General features: G+C 46.9%; 1 protein-coding gene across 4 annotated transcripts; it reads right to left on the bottom strand.

The window, feature by feature from the left end:
- Nucleotides 1-5918: 5918 nt before the first annotated feature.
- Nucleotides 5919-21117, bottom strand: LOC101683322 (SIGLEC family-like protein 1). Of its 4 annotated transcripts, none has more exons than XM_045077444.1 (7): nt 20735-21117; nt 19670-19739; nt 14611-14893; nt 13981-14262; nt 13726-13828; nt 8032-8170; nt 5919-7095 (listed from the first exon to the last, which is right to left on the bottom strand). In XM_045077444.1, exons 3-7 carry the CDS (start codon nt 14648-14650, stop codon nt 7009-7011), a joined length of 651 nt encoding a protein of 216 aa, XP_044933379.1. In that variant the 5' UTR covers nt 14651-14893; nt 19670-19739; nt 20735-21117; the 3' UTR covers nt 5919-7008. The 4 variants fall into 4 exon arrangements, with proteins under 4 accessions (XP_044933379.1, XP_004767200.1, XP_004767199.1 ...); XM_004767143.3 differs by having other exon boundaries at nt 14611-14888; nt 19670-19832; XM_004767142.3 differs by having other exon boundaries at nt 19670-19832.
- Between the last annotated feature and the right edge of the window lie 7 nt (nt 21118-21124).

The raw sequence follows: 21124 nt of genomic DNA on the forward strand, positions 1-21124 counted from the left end.
TGATGGCAACACGTGTGTGTGTTTACTATGTGCCGGCATCTTTCTGGCACTTTTTTTTTTTTAAAAGATTTTATTTATTTGACAGAGAGAGATCACAAGTAGGCAGAGAGGCAGGCAGAGAGAGAGAGAGAGAAAGAGAGAGAGAAAGAGGAAGAAGCAGGCTCCCTGCTTAGCAGAGAGCCCAATGCAGGACTCGATCCCAGGACCCTGAGATCATGAACTGAGCTGAAGGCAGAGGCTTAACCTACTGAGCCACCCAGGCGCCTCTCTGAGCACTTTTTTGATATTAGATCCTTGAAGTTTCATGACATCCTTATAAGGTGTGTTTTGTGTTTTTTTCATGGATGAGGAAATAGAGACATAGAGAACTAATTTCCCAAAGCTTTAGACATGGCTGAAGAGATGTGTCATATGTACATCTGACGATGAACTAGTAGCCAGAATATATAAAGAACTACTACAAATCAACAAGAGACAACTAATTTTTTAAACTTGGCAAAAAGACTTGAACAGGCACTTCACACACACACACACACACACACACACAGGGTATCTGCTTATCACAGAAAAAGAATATCCCATCCCTCCCGGACCTGGCACGATGAACAGATAATCATACTACTTCTATTGCCTCTATGCTCCAAAGCCAACCTTTGCTACCTGCTTGTCAAGAATAGGGCTGGAACCTTTAAATAATCTCCCTTTGCAGTGAGTTGGCTGCTAAGCTTTGTCAGTAGAGAGAGCCTGAGGGACACTGCAGAAGGAACAGGGCTTCTCCCTTGTTCTGACTTTTCCCTGGGCTTCCTCTTGCTCTTATCTAGGGTCACCAGTGACACATGAGCTCACTTCCATCAGGTTTCAGTGGTGCCCATGTGGATGGCAGCTCATCAACTTTCAGTGTTTTCCCAACTGATTCCTTCCTGATATGTCCTAGAAGCTGTCTTTCCAGCCTCATCCTGCCAGCACTTGGGAGGGGTATTCTCTGATTGCTCAGCATCTGTGGACCAGCTCTGGTCTGGGCAAGCCAGCCAACTTCCCCACCGTCCAGGGGTCCACAACCACATATCTTACAGTGTGGGCTGCACCTCAGCCTTGGTGGGGAGGTTCCTTTCCAAGTTCATTCCTTCCTTGGGCCTGAATCCTATGGTATTCCCCTACCCCTTTATAGAATATTACCTGTTAAAGTTAATAATTCCTTATATTAAATTTTCCCTGTTCAAATTAAAAAAGAAAATGCTTGGTAGGGCAATTTACTTAATATTTTTGTATCTTCGTTTCAACACCCAAAAAACTGAGGGTAATAATTCCTGCTCCTGGAGTTGCTAGAGCATGAAGGGAGTTTCCTGACATTGGAACAGCACCCATCCCAGCACCCAGCCAGGAGGGAGAGCTCTCATGGTTCCTGCAGTGCTGCTGTCTCTCCCTTTATCACCATCCCCATCTGCCCGGGCTTCCTGTGGCTGCTGTAACAAATTACCAAAAACATGGTAGCTTAAAACCACACACGTTGTTCCCTCCCAGTTGTGGAGGCCCGCAGTCCAACACCAATTTCCATGGGCCAAAAGCACAATGTCTACAGGGCTATGCTCCCTAGGGAGGCTTCTGGAGTGGGACAGGGGAGAATCTGTTCGCTGCCTGTCTGCTCTTGGTTGCCACCTGCATTCCCTGGCTTGAGGCTGCGTGGCTCCAAGCTCTGGAGCTTGGAGCTTCATATAAGGGTATTGTGATTGTATTTAGGGCCCACTTGGGTCATCCAGGATAAACCCCTCACCTCAGGATCCTTCATTTAATCATATCTGAAAAGACCATTTTCCCTTTGTAAGGTAGCATTCATGAGTTCCAGGCATTCGGCTCTGATACCTTTGGAGACCGTTACTCAGCCTCTCACCGCATCCCTCCACCATCCTCCACTCCTCTGACACAAGCCCCTCCCCCTTGGACCTGAAGGGGGGTTTGGCCAAAGTGAGGCACAGACTGAACACTGGAGTATGGCTGGAGAATGTTGTCCTCCCTGCCTGCTGCTCTCCTTGGTTCCTGTCGGGTGGCTCCTCTGCTCTAGCCCTGGTTCTCAGTGAGGCCCCAGGGGCACATTTCTCCCCCTGGTTTCTCCAGGATCCAGCAGAATCTGGAAGGAGCCCTTTCCTTCTGTAGCTGGATCCTGGAATCCCTAACCCTGTGCATACCTCTGTAAGTGGCATCCTTATCAGGAAGTGTGTTTAAGAACCCTACTGGAGGTGCACCTGGGCAGCTCAGTCGTTAAGTGGCTGCCTTCTGCTCAGGTCATGATCTTGGAGGTCCTGGGACCAAGCCCTGCATCGCATCAGGCTTCCTGATCTGCAGGAGACCTGCTTCTCCCTCTTCCAATCTCTCTGCTTGTGCCTCTGTAAAATAAAATCTTAAAAAAAAAAAAAAAACCAGAACCTTACTGGAGGGGCTGTACCAGGCTAGCACAGGCTGTGTTATTACTCGGTGTTCATCAGGTTTTGGGCATTGTAAGATATTGAACAGCACCCAGGACTCAAGCCCTAGATGTAAGGAGCTCTCTTCCTGCCACCCATAATGGTCAGGACAACCCAGAGTGTCCCCAGGGAGGCACAAAGTTGCTCCCTTGAGGAACCACCGCTCTGGGAGGAAACACAGGAGCCAGGAACCGTGGTTGTCTCTTGGGAGTGGGATGAGGCAGGGGTCTTGCTTTTTCCTTTTGTTCCCCTTCGTAACTTGTTCCTGCTAAGCCTCTTTGAAAGTGAGGAACTCACTAAAGCAAAAAGCTGGCAGTTAAAATCAGAACAGGTGGTGTTGGAAGTGGCCCACACCTTGTGTTTGTGGGTTCTCAAGGGGCTCTCAGTTGGGTCCTGTGGGAACTGCAGCTTCCTCCTGGAGAATTCTTGCATTGACTTTTTTCCTCTCTGCAAACACACTGGCAACTCAGCCCCTAGACCTTTGTTCATCTCTGCACTCTGCCTAGACTCTCTTCTAAGACCTTCACCTCCTCAGAGACGTTTTCCACCTCTACCTTTGGCCCCTTGGCCAGGGGCACCCACGGTTTTCTTTACCACCCCTTACTTGTCACGTATCCCATTTATTTATTCTTGTTCACTGGCTTAGTGTCTTTCTCCCCCATGGGACTCTAAGCTCCCTGAGGGCAGGGACTTTGTCTGCCCCCATGGGTGCTATGCCTTCCGTGCCTCACACACAGTAGAGCTCTCAATACATTTTTTTGGAAGAATAACTCCTTACCCTCTTCACTGGCTTCCTCCCCACAAAAGGTCAGCCAAGGTCACCCACTTTGTAATATACTTTCCCTTTTCCTGTCACTGGCAGGTCCCTAGAACTGTGCTAGGTGTTAGTAACAGCAGTTGAAGACACTCACTGCCTGAGGCAGAGTGGGGGTGGTGGGGGTGTCCGAGCCCCAGCTCCCAGTTCCTCCACCTGTGTTCAATCAGGCAGGTTCCTTGTCCCTCTCTAGAGGATGTGCAAAATGGCCCCCACCTCACAGGGCTAGGGTGGGGATCAAATGGTGGGATGGCCAGTTTTTTCCATGAACTTGGCTGGACCAGAGTCCTCCATCAGTCAAACCCCCAGCAACTGTTGCCCTGAAGGTATTTTGTACATGTAACTGACATATCTAATCAGTTGAGATAATTCTCAATTATCTGGGTGGGCTTGACTCAGTCGGTTGAAAGTCCTTTAGAGCAGAAAGGAGGATTCCCAGGAGAAGAAATTCTGCTTGGGGACAACAGATCCTGTGCCTGACAGTCTCCCGCCTGCCTGACAACTGCCTGCCTGGAGGACATCAGACCTGCCTAGCCCCACAGTCACATAAGCCAATTCCGTGCAATGAATCTCTTAATACGGGTCAGCTACTGATTCTGTTTCTTGGGTTGAACGCTGATGGATACAAATGGGTCTTAACATGTTAAGAACAGGACCTGGAGCACACACAGAGCTCAACAAACATGAGCTGCCATTCTGGTGGCCCCAGTGCCCTGCTTGGTGCCAGGCAGCCATGAACACATTCCCAGCTCACAGTAACACATGATGTTATGCTCCCATTCCTCAGATGAAGCCGGGAACGGGGTGCATGATCAGCCCACACTCAGGGCGGTGCTGGGATCCCATCACCGGTAGCCCAGCTCCAGCGCCCCATGGCCGGCCACAAAGGTTCACACGCCCACAGCCCCACTGCAGTGACCAGTGAGGATCCCTAACCAGGAGAGGAAGGGACAGTGGCAGCCCTGTCCTCCACCATCCTCCAAACCTAACAAGGTGTAGGCACAAAAAGGGTTAACTGAGAAGGGAACTAGATGGGGGCTGTTGAATGAGAATGAGATGGGTGGGGGGTAGGGACTTGCTCCCTGAGAGATTCGTTCCCCAGCCTGAACTGCAGCCTTCAGGTCTCCTGATGATCAGCAGAAGTCATCCTGATGGACAGGGCTCCCAGGAGTGGGCAGGAGAGGGCAGAAGTGGGGGAGCAGGTGGCACGGACACTCCCCTTTCTGAATGTCAGCTTCCTTGTGGGAAAAGCTGGGGGACCAGCTCCTGTCTCATAAAGTTGAGGTATGACCTTGGGGAGGTTTCTCCTCCTTCCCACGCCCCGCCCCCTGAGGGAGGTTTCTCAAGCTCTCTGGGCCTCAGTTTCCTCCTCTGTAAAATGCCCTTGACCACCAGACCCTTTGCACAGTGCTGCTGGGCTCTGTGCATGAAGGCCTAAGGGCCCATAAGGCACTGGGTGCTGGCCAGTGCCATCGTTGTGGTTGTGCCTGTCATCTCCTGAAGGAATGAGGGAGGGCTGTTTATAAAGTCCATCTACCCCATGATCTCCTCCTCAGGTGGAGTGATGAAATAGCAAGATTTGCCCAGTGACATGAGTGACTGTTATATCACGATCAGAGACCGGAGGTTTGTCCTGGGGAGTGAGTAGATACCTCAGGCTAGATGGGGACAGAAGCATCCTCCTCTGATGGACAAAGGTTCTCAGCAGCTTGGGCATCCATCTCTGAACCTCAGTGGTCCCCCACTCACAGTCCCCTCCCCACAAGGCACTTGTGTCCCAGTCTGCACTGGGAGGGACCCATGCCGGTGTCCCTGCAGGGCTCAGCATGAGTGTGGCACTTGGGGGCCCTGGGAAAACGTGTATTAGATGAGGAACAGGGGGAGTGGGTGAGAGAGGGGTGGCAACGGAGGCAGAGAGTGATGAGGAGGGGTGGGTGGTGAACCAGAGACCCTGCAGGGCAGCTGCTCCTTGGTCAAAGATCCACTTTCCAACCTCATCTTCATTTGCGGAGCTGCTGCTGGCTCCCTGCCACCCACACATGGGGACAGCATATTTTTTTCCTGAGCTAGGTATCCCTGAGTCCGTAACTGGCAGGCTGCCAGGCCTCCGAAGCTGAGCTCGAGGGTGCTGTCCCTGCCCTGTGTGTCCTTCAGGCAGCAGTCCCTCTTGCTTCTGAGAGCCGGCTGGATGATGATTGAGGCCCAAGAGCAGAGGAGCTTCCTCTGGCCAGCCTGGGGTGCCCTGACTGGCTCATTCCTTCCCACTGTTGCCCCCTGCTTGTGCTGCCCTCGCTGGAGCACCCCAGGTCCCCCACTTTCCGTCTTGTGGCTTCCCAGCTCCCAGCATGTCTGCCCAGATCAGGGGGCAATGCTCCAGCTCCCAGTTCTCCCAGTCTTACTCTCTCTTCCCAGTACTGGCCCCTGCCCCTCCCTGATGCCCCCTTTCTGCAGCCTTGACCCTGCAGGCCGCAGCCAGACCAGGGGATGCCTTGCGGGCAGGACATGAACCTCACTCACCGGTGTCCCCAACCCAAGGCCTGCCACATGGGGACACCACAGCTGTTTGCAGTAACACCTATGAATGAATTCCTGGAATGTCCTTCTCCGTCTAAATAATTCTTCCTCATCCTTCCAGACCCAAGCCTCTGCCCAGGGTCTGGGGATTCTGTTTCCACTGGGCAAGGCATTTGCATTCTGAATAACAATACCTTTGGGCAAGAGGTGTGTTTAGAGGAAAGGTGTCTCCTCCGAGTCTATGGTTCCGATGAGACTTGCAAATGATAGGTCCACATATGACTTTTTGGGGGCCCGTGCTGCTTTTTAAAAACCGTTACTAACAGTTGGAATCCAGAAATTTCACACTGGAATCTAGATGTCTGGATTTTTTTGAAAACAAATAAATAAATAGATAAAAGAGAAACTAGAAGACCCAGCAGATCTCATTCCTGCTGGGGGAGGGGACAGGTTAAGAGTCGGATCTGAGTTTTTCTGCTTCCCCCTTCAGGTGGGACACCTGCTCTCAGGACCACTCGGTTCTCATGTGGATCAGGGGCACTTATTTTGTTACCTGCCCGGCCCCTGTGGGCTTTTGAGTTTGCAGCCTCCGCACCATAGTCTTATAAGGTCAGGAAAAAATTTCCAGGGGACAGGGACAACTGCTCCAGGGAGCAAGGGTCCTGGGTTGGGGGAGGGGTGTCCTGGGCTGTGCAGTCTTGTTGTGTGGCCTGAGACACTGTGAGCCTCTGTTTCCCTATTTGCAACTTGGGGGTGTGGAGGGCGGCCCCGTGATCTCCAGTGTCCCTGCAGAGAGACCTCTGGGCTTCTTTAGTGTTTCAGGCACTTACCTTCCACGGGTCTCAGTTTCCCTCTGCAGAGTGCGGAGGCTAGCTTTGCTTGGCAGTGCCTGAAGCTGCAGGAGGGTCACTGTCACTCTGGGTCACAGTGCCCGTGTGGACAATAGCGTTAGCCCTTCTGCTAGTGCTGTCTCCCCGCCAGGGTCCCGTGTATGTCACCAGTGGTCCTGCGCGTTGGCAGGCCTGTCCAGACCATGTTGCTCAAGGGCAGAGAGTAGGCAGGTCCTTGGTTGGGGAGGGGACTGACAAACAGGTCCAGCGCATGGGACTCCTTGTGGGGTGAATGTGTGAGCTCTTGGCGCTGACTTCTGGTCTTAGAGTCTCTGGATGGAGATACTGCTCCTGCTCTGTAGGTCTGGGAAGTTTGACCGGGCTAGTGGATCTAGGCGTCTGAGAGCCACGCATCTGTCTTGATCAGTCTGGGAGCTTTCTTGCCCGTGGTCAGTCCTTCTGGCTCAAGAGCCCTAGACTGTGGGAGAACCAGATCCTGGCATTCTTCTGCCTTGGCCAAGCCCTTCCCCTCTCTGGGTACCCCCCAATGGAAAGCTATGACTAACTCCTTGATGCCTGTGTCATCGGATGAACCGTGCCCTCCCCCTTGTAAGCCCCTTCCCCCTACAATTCATATGTTGAAGTCCTAACCCACAGTACCTCGCACTGACTTTATTTGGAGACAGGACCTTTAAAGAGATGATTAAATTAAACTGTGGCCATTAGGGTGGGCCCTAATTCGTTATGACATGTGTCCTCACATAAAGAGATTAGGACACAGACACGTGCACAAGGAAGGCCACTTGAGGACACAGGGAGAAGGTGGCCGTCTATAAGCTGAGGAGAGCGCTCCCAAGGAACCAGCCCTGCCGACACCTTGATCTTGGTTTTCTGGCCTCCGGATCTGTGAAAAGGCCTGCTGTTTAAGTTCCTGAGTCTGGGGCACTTCATTATGGCAGCCTTGAGCAGACTAATAATAATAAGGCCTATGCCCTAGTATTTTCTGTTCACTCCCGGAAGGGCAGCAGCCACTTGTGGCCAAGTCTGCCTTCCCAACTGGGGCAGGGGCTGGGCCCAGAGCCCCTCAGGCTCTTCACCAACCACAGCAAAGGGGACTCTGCTGCTGGAAGGGGACTCAGCTTGAGGCACCAGACAGACACTCGGGTAAGGCCCAGTCCTGCCAGTGGCCATGTGTCAGAATGAGTCCGAGACATTGCTGGCAGTGCAGAACCTCTGGGCTCTGACCCTGAGGGGTTGGATTTGCAAGTCTAGGGGTCCCGGACAATCTTTGTTTCTAAAGAGTGTTCCCTGGTGGTGTCAACAGGCAGTGGGTGAGTTTAGGCAGGATGTGGAGGTCAGCTGGCCTCAGCTGGGCAGCAGTCTGTCTGGTGTCCGTCCCAGCCCAGGGACTTACCTCCAACTGACGCTCAGTGCTTTTGGCTTCAGACTTCACAGCTGTTTCTGGCTCTTCCAGCAACTCTGGTATCTGGATAATTGGGGCCTCTTTAGCCTTGGAAATGTTCCTGTCCTCCCACCATTGAAGCATCTTCACTCTAAAGTAATGAGCCCTGTGGTTAATACTGTGCTCCATCTCCCCGTCCCCTCCTTGTTCCCAGAAGGAGCCCTGGGCTGGGGGTCAGAAGACCCAGACCCTTTCCCTCCATTTGCTAGTTCTGTGACCAGCAACTCCCTCTCCTCCTCAAACAGGCATACAAATACCCACTCTCTTGGCCTGGATCTTCTCCCTAGCTTCTTTTCCAGCCTCCTGGCCCAGAGCTGACCTATACCTTCCCTGCTCCCAGCCATCCCATGGCTCCCCAGCACCCTCACGACAAAGTCCCAGCCCTCCCCAACCAAGTCCCTTCATGGTGGTGCCTTTATTCAGGTTCTCCCCCAGCCCTGTGATGTCTCAATATGTATATGATTTTTTTTCTAGACTAATTTTTTACACCTTTTTTCTTTCTCTTAATATTTCCACTGTATCTGTGCATGTTAGTACATTGACAGCCTCCTTAGTCTTTTTCACAGCTGCATGGTGCTCTGTTGTGTAGATGTATCATTGGTTACATAACTGGTTCCCTTCCTTTCTTGCCCTGGCAACTGCAATTGCCCTGCTCATTGGTCCCCCTGCTTTGCTCAGTCTGGCTCTTCCCCAGAAGTGGGAATGTACATGGGATTTTGTTTGTATTCAGCTGTAATGAAGCTAACAGATTGGGGAATGGCTGCCATTGAACAGACAGTTTGTTATTCAAAGTTCCCAAGAGGTGGGACGTCTAGGGGGTTCAGTTGGTTAAGCATCTGCCTTTGGCTCCAATCATGATCCCAGGGCCCTGGGATCAAGCCCTGTGCTGGGTTCCCTGTTTAGCAGGAAGTCTGCTTCTTCCTCTCCCTTTGTCTCTCTTCTTGCTTGTGTGTGCTCTCTCTTTCCCTGACAAATAAATACATAAAATCTTTAAAAAAAATTCTCCAAGTTCCCAAGAGGGGCACACCATGCCACACAGGGCCACATGGGGAAGCTCCAGGGTTGCTCAGGGAAGTAGAAGGGGGAAGCACATGTAGGAGCTTTTATTATGGTTTCTATGGGACTGGAATGGCACAGTAGGCAAGTTTAGGACTGGCCCACCAAAGTACCTCACCCACCTAAACATTAGTCGAGGATGGCCCTGTGACTGAAGCAGGGACAATCAGAGTCTTCTCTGGACCGATATATCCTCAAGAGGAAGACAAGTCCTGTCTCAGCTAGAGTTGCTGAGATAGGATACAATCATGTGGCTGCTCCTGGCCATCTTGCCACTAGGTGGAGAGAGCCTCCAGGGGTCAAGTACACACAGAAGGAAGCAGAGCAAAGGCATGGGGACAGCAGACTCTTAATGTCAGTCATATGCATACCTAGATCCAGCCATGTCTGAAGTATAAATATTCCCTGTTACGGGCTGAATTGTGTCTTCCTTATCCCACCCAATTCATTCCAACACCCAGTACCTCAGAATGTAACTGTTTTTGAAGAAAGGACCTTTAAAACGGTAATTAAGGTAAAATGAGGTTATATGGATAGACCCTAATCCATGTGACTGTACTTGGATAAGATCTTCAATGAGGTGATTAAGTTAAATTGATGCTTTTAGGTGGGTCCTAATCCAATATGACTTGTGTCCTTGTAAGAAGAGGGACAGGTGCCTGGGTTGCTTATTAAGTGGCAGACTCTGGCTTTTGGCTGGGGTCATGATCTCAGGGTTGTGGGATGGAGCTCTGTACTGGGCTCTGTACTCAGCACAAAATCTGCTTGTCCTTCTCTCTCATGTCCTCCCCCAATTCATTCTCTCTTGCCCTCTCTCTAAAATAAATAAAAATCCAGGGTGCCTGGGTGCCTCAGTGGGTTAAAGCCATGATCCCAGGATGGGATTGGATGAAGTCCCACATCGGGCTCTCTGCTCAGCAGGGAGCCTGCTTCCTCCCCTCTCTCTCTGCCTGCCTCTCTGCCTACTTGTGATCTGTCAAATAAATAAATAAAATCTTTTAAAAATATTAAAATAAATAAAAATCTTAAAAAAAAAAAGGAGAAGAGGGACAGACACCAGGTGTGTGTGTGCACAGGGATGATCAGGTGAAGTGGTAAGAGGGTGGCCATGTGCAAGCCAACGAGTCTTAAGAGAAACCAATCCTGCTGACACTTGGGGTCTTGGGCTTCCAGCCTCCAGAACCATGAGAAAATAAATCTCTGTTGTTGAAGTCTTAGACTTAACAGATGGTCAATATGTTCCTGTAGCAGATTATGTACAGATGGCTGCAAATTTCTGGCACTCCTCCCATGGCGAAATGGGGTCTATTTTCCCTTCCCCTTGAATCTTGGCCAGTCTGTGACTTGTTCTGAGAGAATATGATGGAAGTGACATTCTATCAATTCCAGGCCTAGCCTTAAAAGGACTGGCAACTTTGCCTTGGAAGGGACCATGACAGATGAGTCTCTAACACTGCATGGAAAGTAAGAGGGGCCCAGGTGAGTCCCGTCCTCCAGCTGTCCACAGCAAAATGTCAGGCATGAGAGTGTAGTCATCTTGGACCCTCTGCCCTAGCCCAGCAGCTAGCTAAATACCACCAAGTGACCTCAGTGGATACCATAGGAAGCTGAAGAATCATTCAGTTGGGCCCTACTCAAATTCCTGATCCATGAAATTGTGCGATATACTAAAATGACCATTGTTTAAAGTCACTAAGTTTAGGGGACTATAATATAGCAACATATAGCAATAACTGTTTCCTTTTTCCTTGAGCTTGCTGAATTCAGCTCTTATTACTCACAACTGGAAGAGTCCTAACTAATGTGACTTATCTCCTTTAACCATTATCCTTCATGCATTATTCCCCAAAACTTTTCCACCTACGACAGTTTAAAATCCCAATACTCTATGCTGTGCCTCCTTCTGTCCTATTCAGGTTCCTTATGCTCTCTTTCAGTCTTTGGTTTCTGTTCCTTGATCTCACAGATGGAGGCTTTGGATCCAAGATACCACATTCTCTAGCACCTTGGTTTCTCTTCCTTTTTTCCCTGCCTCACCGGGAACAATGGCTACCACTCGAAGTGCTCTTTCCCCCAGCTTTCATATCTCTCTGGTGCTCCACCCCATCATCCTTCCATGGCATCCAGCCTGCAAATTCCCAAATCTAGATCAATGCCACCCTTCACTCTTTTTCTTCCAATGACCACTACTGGGAGGAAACATCACACAGCAATGGCATTGTTGCCGCTAATATTGAACAATCTCCAGTCACCATTGGACCTTTGCTGCTGGTCACCAATTATTTCCCTTGTCTTCATGTGGATCCCACTCATTCTCCTCAGTGGCTATTCCAATCATCTCATCCCCATCACCACTTTTCTTGATCCCTTCCCCTCACCCCTGCTCCCACCCACATCTTTCAGCAGATGGCCTCACCATCCTCCTTCACTGTGAAAAAAAAAAAAAAAGCCCATGGGTAGGAGGGCCTCACCCCACCCACCAGAATCATAAACACTACCTAAAGTGAACAAGAAAAATATAGAACATCTGCCATTGGATTTTGAGAATAATTCTGAGAATAAAGATAAATGACTGCTTTAGAGAGTGCCATTTCAATGGCGTGGTGCTAGTGAGCAGATTGTAGGGGACTGACGAATGTAAGGGTGATGAGAATCAGGCAGTGGGAGTAAGCTCTTCTCTCAAAAAAAATTGGATGGTACATAGAGGGTGTTTGTGGGGCTGAGGTTGGAGAGATTTGGGCACGTTTATACCCTTCAGAGAAAGAACTGGTGAAGAAAGAATGACTGAAAATTTAGGAGACAGAAGAGATGATTAATGGAGTGTGGAGGAGATGGATTCCCAGGCAAAGGAGGTGAGGCTAACCTTGGACAGGAAGAGGGATGCCTCTTTCTCTGAAAAAGGCAAGAAGTAAATCACCAGTGCCAGTGGCAATAACTCTGTAGGTGTTGGGAGTTGCTTTTTTCCTGTGAAGTAGGTAAAACTTGTTGCCGAGTGAGGGGAAGGAGATAAGAGAAGAGGGGAAGGAAAGAAAACATCTGTAATACTGATAAGGCATCATATTGGGGAAGGCTCTCGGGGGTGTGTGGGAGGATTTTTTTTTTTTTTAGATTTATTTATTTTATTTTATTTATTTATTTTTTAAAAAAGATTTTATTTATTTATTTATTTGACAGGTAGAGATCACAAGTAGGCAGAGAGGCAGGCAGAGAGGGGGGGGAAGCAGGCTCCCCACCGAGCAGAAAGCCCGATGTGGGGCTCGATCCCAGGACCCCAAGATCATGACCCGAGCAGAAGGCAGCAGCTCCACCCACTGAGCCACCCAGGCGCCCCTAGATTTATTTATTTTAGAGAGAGAGTGGGGAGGAGGGCCAGAGGGAGAGGGAAGGAAGCAGACTCCCCATTCAGCAAGGAGCTGATGTGGGGCTTGGTCCCTGGACCCTGAGATCATGACCTGAGCTGAAATCAAGAGTCAGACACTTAATTGACTGAACCACCCAGGTGTCCTGTGTGGGAGGATTTCTATGCAGTATGGATGCCACCTTCCCCTACAAGGATGGAGATTCTGAAGGGTGGGGTCCCCTTAGTATCTCCCTTGTATGGACCTTTAACCTAGCACTTGCTTTCTTGTCTATATCCCTAGAAAATGCAGGACATAGGGCAAAAGGACAAACAGAGGAAAAAAGAAAATCTGAGAAATATTAAATGAGAAGCCCACAGTGAAAGGAAATGATGGAGGTAACAGACACGAGAGCACAGATGAAAGAGGCAAAGCAGATGTACCTAACAACAAACAAACAAAACAGATACCCACACTTAGTCACATCAGAGTAGAACCATTACATTAGCACTAATACTATCCAAAAGCCCAGATGGCTGTGGGGGCCCTGAAAAGGCACCCAGCCCAGTGCCAGGAAAGGTTTCCTGGAACACATGATGTAAAGGCTGTGAGCTGAGCCCTTAATGATGAGTAAATGTCAGCCTGGTGAGAGAAGGGAGCAGGGATGGGAGGAGAAGTGCAGAGAAGGGCACTGAGCAGAAGTCACAATACAACTAGAAAAGATGAACTCGATTTAAAGCCTATGTATCTGAAAGAAAGAAAACGCCTATGTATCTGTTGAAAACAGTCTTCATCAAGTGTAGAATACACATTCTTTTTAAGCCTGTGTGGAATGTTTATAAAAACTACCACAAAGAAAATAAAGAATTGAAATAATTCATAGTATTAAATCCACTTATTGGATTTAAGCTAGAAATAAAGAAAACAGGACCATTAGAATACATTGCTTTGTCTAAGAAAATCTCTCCTGGGTTAAAAATAAAAATGGAAATTAGAACTATTTTAACCAAGTGATACTAAAATACTTTATACCAAAGTTTGTGAGATGCAACTAAAGTCGTGCTTAGAGGGAAACTGATAGCCTTACACTCACATATTGGGAGAAGATTGGCTAAATTAAATGATACAAGAGACCATGTTAAGGGGGCAAAAAGAACAGATTGGAAGGATTATAATGAAGGAAATAAATAACATAAATAAATGTAGTAGGTGTTGGAAAAGGCTTGATGATGAATTTTAACCTGATACTCACATGAGGAGGACAAGGAAGAAGAAGAACAGTGCGGAGATGATGGATCCATATATGATGCCCTGGGTCAGCCCTTTCACGAACACACTGGAACCTGAATGCTTATCTGGAATCAGAGGGAAGTGAGAGTGGTATTTTATTTTCTCCTAAGGCTGTGAAGTCTGAGCTACCACTCTTTCCTCTGGCCCTGTGCCCATCCTCATTTTGATCCCCCGGTGTTGTTGTTCTAGCCCAGTCAGTAGACCCCTGCGTACTGACCTGGTAGTAGGAAGACACGTGAAGCATGGATGCCATATTGGTTCTTCCCCTCACAGCGGAGATTCATGAGTAAATCTGGCTCCCCAGTGAGGCTAATGGTGCTGTTGTTCCAGGCACCAATTACCGTGGAAGTCACCTTGAAGATGCTATTTGTGTTGTTGACACTCACAGGAACACCTTCCAACAACCACTGCATAGAGGGTGTAGGGAGCCCATGGAAGGAACAGCTACACTGCAGAGTCTTCTCCAAGGAACAAGAAGCATTAAGCAGCCTTGTGGGTGCTATGGGGAGAGCAGGTCAGTAGTCACCAAGGCACCCTTACTTCCTTTCTCCACTTTCTCCTTTTCCTTATTCCTATTCTTATTCCTGATTCCCCAGGAGCTTCAGAAAAACTTTCTGGAAGCCCAGAGAAGCTGGGCTTCTCAGACCAGTTTCCCTTCATCCTCTTCCTCACCTGTGTCTGATTCTTGTTCAGCTCTTACCTCTGGTCTTTCAGCCGCTGAAGCCTGGTAAAGATGTGACAGCTTGCCAGACTCCTCCCACCCAACCCTGCCCCAGGACTCGGGAATTTCTCCTGAGCCCACCACTTCTCCCAGACTCTGGATCTTCCTTTGCCCACCAGCACTCACAGATCACTTGGAATACAACCCCGGCACTTCCAGAGAACATAGCTGCGGAGAAATTCAAATGACATCTGAGGGTGGTGTTATAATCCTGAGGCTTCAGGGTGAGGTACAGCAGTAGGAGGAGGAGTTGCTGGAGCCATCTGTGCTGGTGAACATGGTGGGTCAATTCCAGGAAAGGAAAGGGGCTTTGTTTTCTTTTCGGTGCCTTTAATGGTACAAGTCAAAATCATAGGATCCCCAGCCACGAGAATCTCTAGGATGTGGAGCTCTGGTTTCTGGGTCTGCCCTGAAGGGAAAGACAGATTGGACTGAAACAAGGGATCCTCATGGATACTTCAATGACCCACCAGTGTCTCCAGGTTACAAAGCATTTTCTCACCCATAAGTTCACCTGGTACACCCTCCCCACTCTGATAACCTCATGGAACCTGATACTGTTACTGTTGGATATATTTTCACATGGATATATCCCTTCTATGCACTATCTAGGTGAGCAAACTGAGGAGACTTCCTTAAGGAGGCAGAGCTTGAACCTGAATCCTGGTCTCAAGCCTAAGGGTGAGAGAATTTTCTGAGATCTACATTGCCTCTGATTCCTTACCTGTCCCCCAGCCCAGACCTCCTAGGGTCAGTTCCTACAGTGCATCTTCCCTCCCAATCCAACTCTCCCCTCAGGCTCTGCCCTTTCCAGCAGATCTGTGATTGCTTCCCTGTCCACCTCTTACTTGCTGGATGGTGTGGGGCAAATCACTTTCCCCCTCTTTGTATTTCTATCAATAAAGAAATAAAGTTATCAATTGTACCATATATTGTATTATTGTAAAAACGAAATACATAGGATTTTATAAAGCTCTATGAAGTAAAAACCACACAATTACCAGAACATCTTCTTGGACTTGCTCCTTTACAAACCACCCATTTGAATGAGATTGTCATCTGATATGGAGAGTTTTATATCCTCCTACAGGAAGGACTCTTGTGTTCTAGATCTGCACAGAATAAGTATGTCATGGTGTCCCTTTTAAGTACATTGTGGATCAGCAGGGTACAGTCTTGTTCGTCAAGATTTCAAATAGTGTGGAATCTGCCCTTGGTGTTATTATCTATGGTAGCACTGGGTTGATTTATAGCTACACAGGACCTGATATTTTTATTGAGCCAGTAGGCCATGAGCACAGAATTGCTTGGGTATTCCTTGGGAAGTTCAAATATTCAAAGGATTACACACATCTTCTACTTGTATCTTCTTGAGTTCCACCAAAACATGAGAGAGTAACCCTGTGGGGAGGGATTTAAGTTGAAAAACTGACTAACCTAGTGTCCTCCAGTATCCCACTTGTGCATTAAAGGATTAAGCTTACCCTAGAAAGATTTGACCCTTTCCCAGTTCTAGGGAGGTAACCTCTAAGCCCTTGGAATGTCCTCCTGATAAGAGTGTCTATTACCTAGGGCCATGGGTCATGCTGGATAGTCTATATGAACAAAGTGATTTATGGAGGGGACCTTGGGCCATATGTGGTATCAGTTTGACCTCTGGAGGAGCCAGAGACTAAGGTCAGCCATGCCTATGGGACCAGGCCCCCAGTAAAAACCCTGGACACTAAAGCTGAGTGAGATTCCCTGCCTGGCAACACTGGGCATATTGCCAAACATTATTGCTAGGAGAAATAAATACTGTATGCACAACTCTACTGGGAGAAGACAACTGAAAGTTTATGCCTAGTCTCTCCTAAATCCTGCCCTTCGTGCCTCTTCCCTCTGCTGATTTTAATCTCCATTTGTTTGCTATAATAAATTGCAACTGAGAATATAACAGTTCTGCTAAGTTCTGTGAGTCTTCCTTGTGAATCATTGAACCTGAGGGTGGTCTTGTGGACTCCTAAGTGTACCACCGCAATTTAGCCTGCTGGGTTTTTCTGTTGTTCTTAGTGTTGGTAGTAATTATATTTTGTGAGGTTGGCCATGTAGCTCCATTTCTGAATCTCAGTTTCTCAATCAGAAAAATGGGCACAATACTACCAATACTACAGTGTTGTGGGAATTAAGAGATATTAACTAAAGATGTACATAGTTCTCTATAATAATTGTAGACTGTAACTTAGCTGTTGGCTCTCACTGAACAAGTATTCTTTTCACTGTTTTCTTCATTTCCCAGGTGACAGGTCCCTTATGTATAAAATGGAAGGAGGCCGAGGCCACTTCTAGTAATGCCATCCTAAAATTATGGTTGTATTACTGACCTGTATAATTGTTTATAGATTTTCCAACACCTTCATAGAAATCAGTTTAAGCCATCCTGATAATGGTTTTTTATAGTCCCTTAGACAGGGGAGAAGCTGGGGCTCAGAAAGGCTAAAGGTCTGCTTCAGGTTACAGAGAAAGGAGTAACAGCATCAACTAAAACCTGGTTTTCTACATGTTAAGTCCAGTATTCCAAAACATCACCACAAGGGATCTCAACACTCTTGGTTCTGGAACACCATGCTATTTCTCTTCTCTAAGACGTGACTTAATAACACCTACTATATAGATGATGGTGTTGAGAAAGCAGATGTGTATACATCTATCATTGAAGTTCTGGAGTGGCATGGGCATGGCATTAAAATGGAATTAGGAGTCAGAGGAGTTGGGTACTCCAATAGCGAAATTTCTAATGACTTGTGGCAAAGTTGCTGAATCTCCCAAGGCCTGTTTCCTCATCTGTGAAATGAGGACAATAATTCCTCAGGGAGCTTTTGGGTAGATGAAATGGGACACACTGTGAGTCACAGAATATGCACATGGAAGACGTCTATTATTTATTATTTATCAAGTACTTAATTCTCTATGTCTTCACCTTACTCAGCACTGTCTTCCACTCCCCACCCATACCCACCTCACCCCCACTCTTTTTTCACTTCCTCAGACACCTCCAACCCTGATTCTCATTCTATTTACCCAACCATAACAGTGGCAATGACATAAGTACCAACAGGATCTCAGGGACAAGAAAGGGCCAGGACCTATCCAGTTGCTGACTCAGGTCTCATCCATATATTGTGGAGGGCAGGATTTGAAAAGAGAATCAGCAGTAAGAGGCATGGGGTGTAGGTTGAGGTAAATTCATAGCCTACTAGGGGCTTTTGTCTCTTCAACCACTCTTAAATTCTGTTCACCTTGAGAATTAGGAGCTTCATGGGAACAGATGCTAAGGAATTTCAAGGATAGAGCAGTGTTTCCGAGACTCTCTCTGGAGCCCCAGTACCATGTCTTTCTTCTTTCTCCTCTTGTCATTACCCCCAGGTCCTTCCCTCTTTGAAGGACCTCAACTGCCAGACTGAGAAGCTTGACCTCTCTCCCAAGTCGATGGGGGAAGTCGTGAAAATCACTTTCAAAGGTTTTGAACCATGGGGAACATATTTGGGTGTCATAAGATCACTATAGATCTGCATCAAGGAGAAAGAAACAGTTCAAGAGGAAGAAACAGTGGCCATGCGGGTGGAGAGGACAGAATATATTTAAGTAGTATTTAAGCAATAGAAGACATGTCTAGGTCAACAGGATAAATTCCAAGCTCCTTTGCCTTGCATTTGAGGCTGTCCATGTTTTTGCTCAAAAAGTTGCCCTATCTCCACTGCTTCTTTCCCTAGCCTCTGCTATTCTTTGCCTGTCAAAGAGAGAAGTACCTTTCCACATATAGTATATACATTCCTGTCTCTGTATGTTTACTTGGGCCACTTTTCTTTTCACTACATTCTTCTGCAACTCTCCCCTCTGCCCACATTCAATCCTAGCCCTCTTTCTAAGTCCAGGTCAAATGAACTTCCATCAGGTAGCCTTCCATGATCTCCACAACCAGAAAGAAGCCTCCATTCCTAGACTCACTTCAATATCCTTATCCATTCATCTCTTTTAGGGCAATGTCTCAGACAAACTCTGAGAAATGCCTACCTGATAACCACCCTCCTGTGTATACTTATAATTTTAAATTTGTTCAGATGATCAACCCCCAGTTAAAAACAAAACAAAATAAAACAAACAAACAAACAAAAAACTTTATTTCTCTGCCTCCTCTACATCCAGGAATGGCTCTATGACTGTTGTGGCCAATACCAGTACAAGTACAAGAAAAATGTCTTGTGTGGATAAAAGCCTATTCAGCATTTACCCTACTTTCTTTACCATTACAACTGAGCTCTGAAGGTCTGTTTTTTGCATATAATGCTAGCTAATGGAATTCCAGACCCTGGTTTTAAAAAAATAAGTTTTCATAATGAAAGGAAACAAGTCTTAGAAAGAATTGAAAAAGATGTTCACTTCCCCTGAAGCTATAAATCAAAAGATATTGTTTTGTGTTATAAAAGGACTCAAGGAATTTGATTTGATATTGTACAAAACTGAGAATGTTTATAAGAATATAATTTATGTTCTCCTTTGCAATATACAGTTTTGTATGAATATTCATGACTGTTGCTGACTTGTTCTGTTCTCTGTTGATACAAATCCGCCCTTGGAAGAACAATTTAAATAAAGTGGTCTTATGAGACTCTAAAGACATTAGAAATTATTCCATGTCTTATGAAAATGATATCCAAATAAAATAGAATTCTGACCAGTTGTCTTATTTGATAATTTCTTGCTCTGATAACAATAATATTGTAACTGACATCTCTGTTTTCTTAAATTGTACACCCATCTGTAGGATTGTACTCTTCTTTTCTCCCACATGTGCAATGCAAATAAAAACTTTGGACTCTGCTAGATTTATTATTAAGCAAATATTCTGAGAGACTTGTCTACTTAGAATACCAACCATGAGGCTACCTGCCAAAGACTTTTGAGATTTCTATTTTTCTGATATCAGCACTACTTTCTCTTTGTTGCTTTCTTCTTTTCCAAAACCTGTCCCTTCTTGCTCCTTCTCCTCCTCTTTCCCTGGAATATGGATGTGATGCTGGAGGTGGAGCAGCCATTTGACAACCATGAGATAACCGTAAAGATCAAAGCCACAGACTAAGGATACCGTAAACAACAATATAGTGGTCCTGGTTCCCTGACAGCTTTGTGGAGCTGCTATATTCACCTTGTACAGCCTACAAATATGCTTCCTCTTCATTCGGTTGTTTCTTTACTTGGGAAACTGGTCAAATATCCTACAAGAGAACTATCCAAGAGTGAGATTCTTGAGGAAAGATCCTACATCAAATAGATCTTTGTGTCCTCCAGGGTCTTAAAAAGGTTCTTGTCTGAAAAAAATGTAAAAGCACATATCTTGATGATTTTCCAACTATTAGTTTCCAGTTTAATTCCACTGGGGTCAGAAAACATACTTTATATTATTACAATTCATTTGAGTTTGTTGAGACTTTATAATTCAGAATATGGTCTAAGTGTTCCAGGAGCTATTGAGTACAATGTGTATTCTATATTGTTGGATGGGATAGTCTATTAATGTCACTTAAGTCAATTTGGCTGATAGTATTTTTTTAAGATTTTATCTATTTATTTGACAGAGAGAGAGCACAAGCACAGCGGGTGGCAGGCAGAGAGAGGAGAAGCAGGGTCCCTGCTGAGCAAGGAGCCCAACCTGGGGCTCAATCTCAGGACCCTGGGATCATAACCTGAGCTGAAGGCAGATGCTTAACCAACTGAGTCAAACAACTAAGCCACCCCAGTTGCTGGTATTCTATATCCATACCATTTCTTTTCATCTGCTTGCTCAGTTACTGAGAGGGGAGGGTTGATTAGCCTAGTTCTCCTTTCAGTTACATTGGGTCTTTATTTTTGAAATTAAAAAATGTAATTAGAAATTAATCCTCAGAATCTAATTGAATATAGTGATTTATTTACAACCTCAAATCAAAGATTAAGGAGAACTCTGGAGGTGATTCCAGATAAAGCTTTGCCAGTAACTCGCTGGAAACTTTAGACAGTGCTGTTCCCTCTCTGGTCCCCCTCCCCCCACATTTTCCCCATCTGTAAAAGGAGCAGGTGTTATTGCCCAGGTGTAATGGTCCTTCTGACTTCAAAATTACGATCTTTTCCACGTCTCTTTCCCTTCTCCAGGGCCTGGTGCAGCCATGGGTTGTCTCCACAAAAAACCTCTTTCCTCTTCCCGCTAAATAATCATTTCCCTTTCCAGACTTACCCTCGTCTTGGGTGCCCACAGCTCCAGCCTGGACTGTCCTCAGCACGTCTCCACTCTGCTATTTCCGTGACAACCCAACGTCCTCCTTGAGTTCGGTTAAGGGCATCACGCGGACTTAGCCAAACTCACCATTGGCTGACTTACTACTTACAGGAACTTACTTTCCAGAGGGAGGAATTGATTGGTTGATTTAATGGCTTCCTACAACCCAGATCAACTGACATATGCAATAAGCATGTGTACAACTACTGAGTGACTCACTGGGAAGGGACTAAGGTAGAGGAAACCTAACTGATTAGCTCATTCATAACAAGTTCATTAGGTGGCATGTGAGTCCCCAGCCTTACCAACGTCCCAAGGGCCTGAGGTCACGTGGGGATGTTGCTCCCC

This window comes from Mustela putorius, unplaced genomic scaffold, assembly GCF_011764305.1.
Source record: "Mustela putorius furo isolate JIRA1106 unplaced genomic scaffold, ASM1176430v1.1 tig00000196_pilon_pilon_pilon, whole genome shotgun sequence".
Taxonomy (NCBI): domain Eukaryota; kingdom Metazoa; phylum Chordata; class Mammalia; order Carnivora; family Mustelidae; genus Mustela; species Mustela putorius.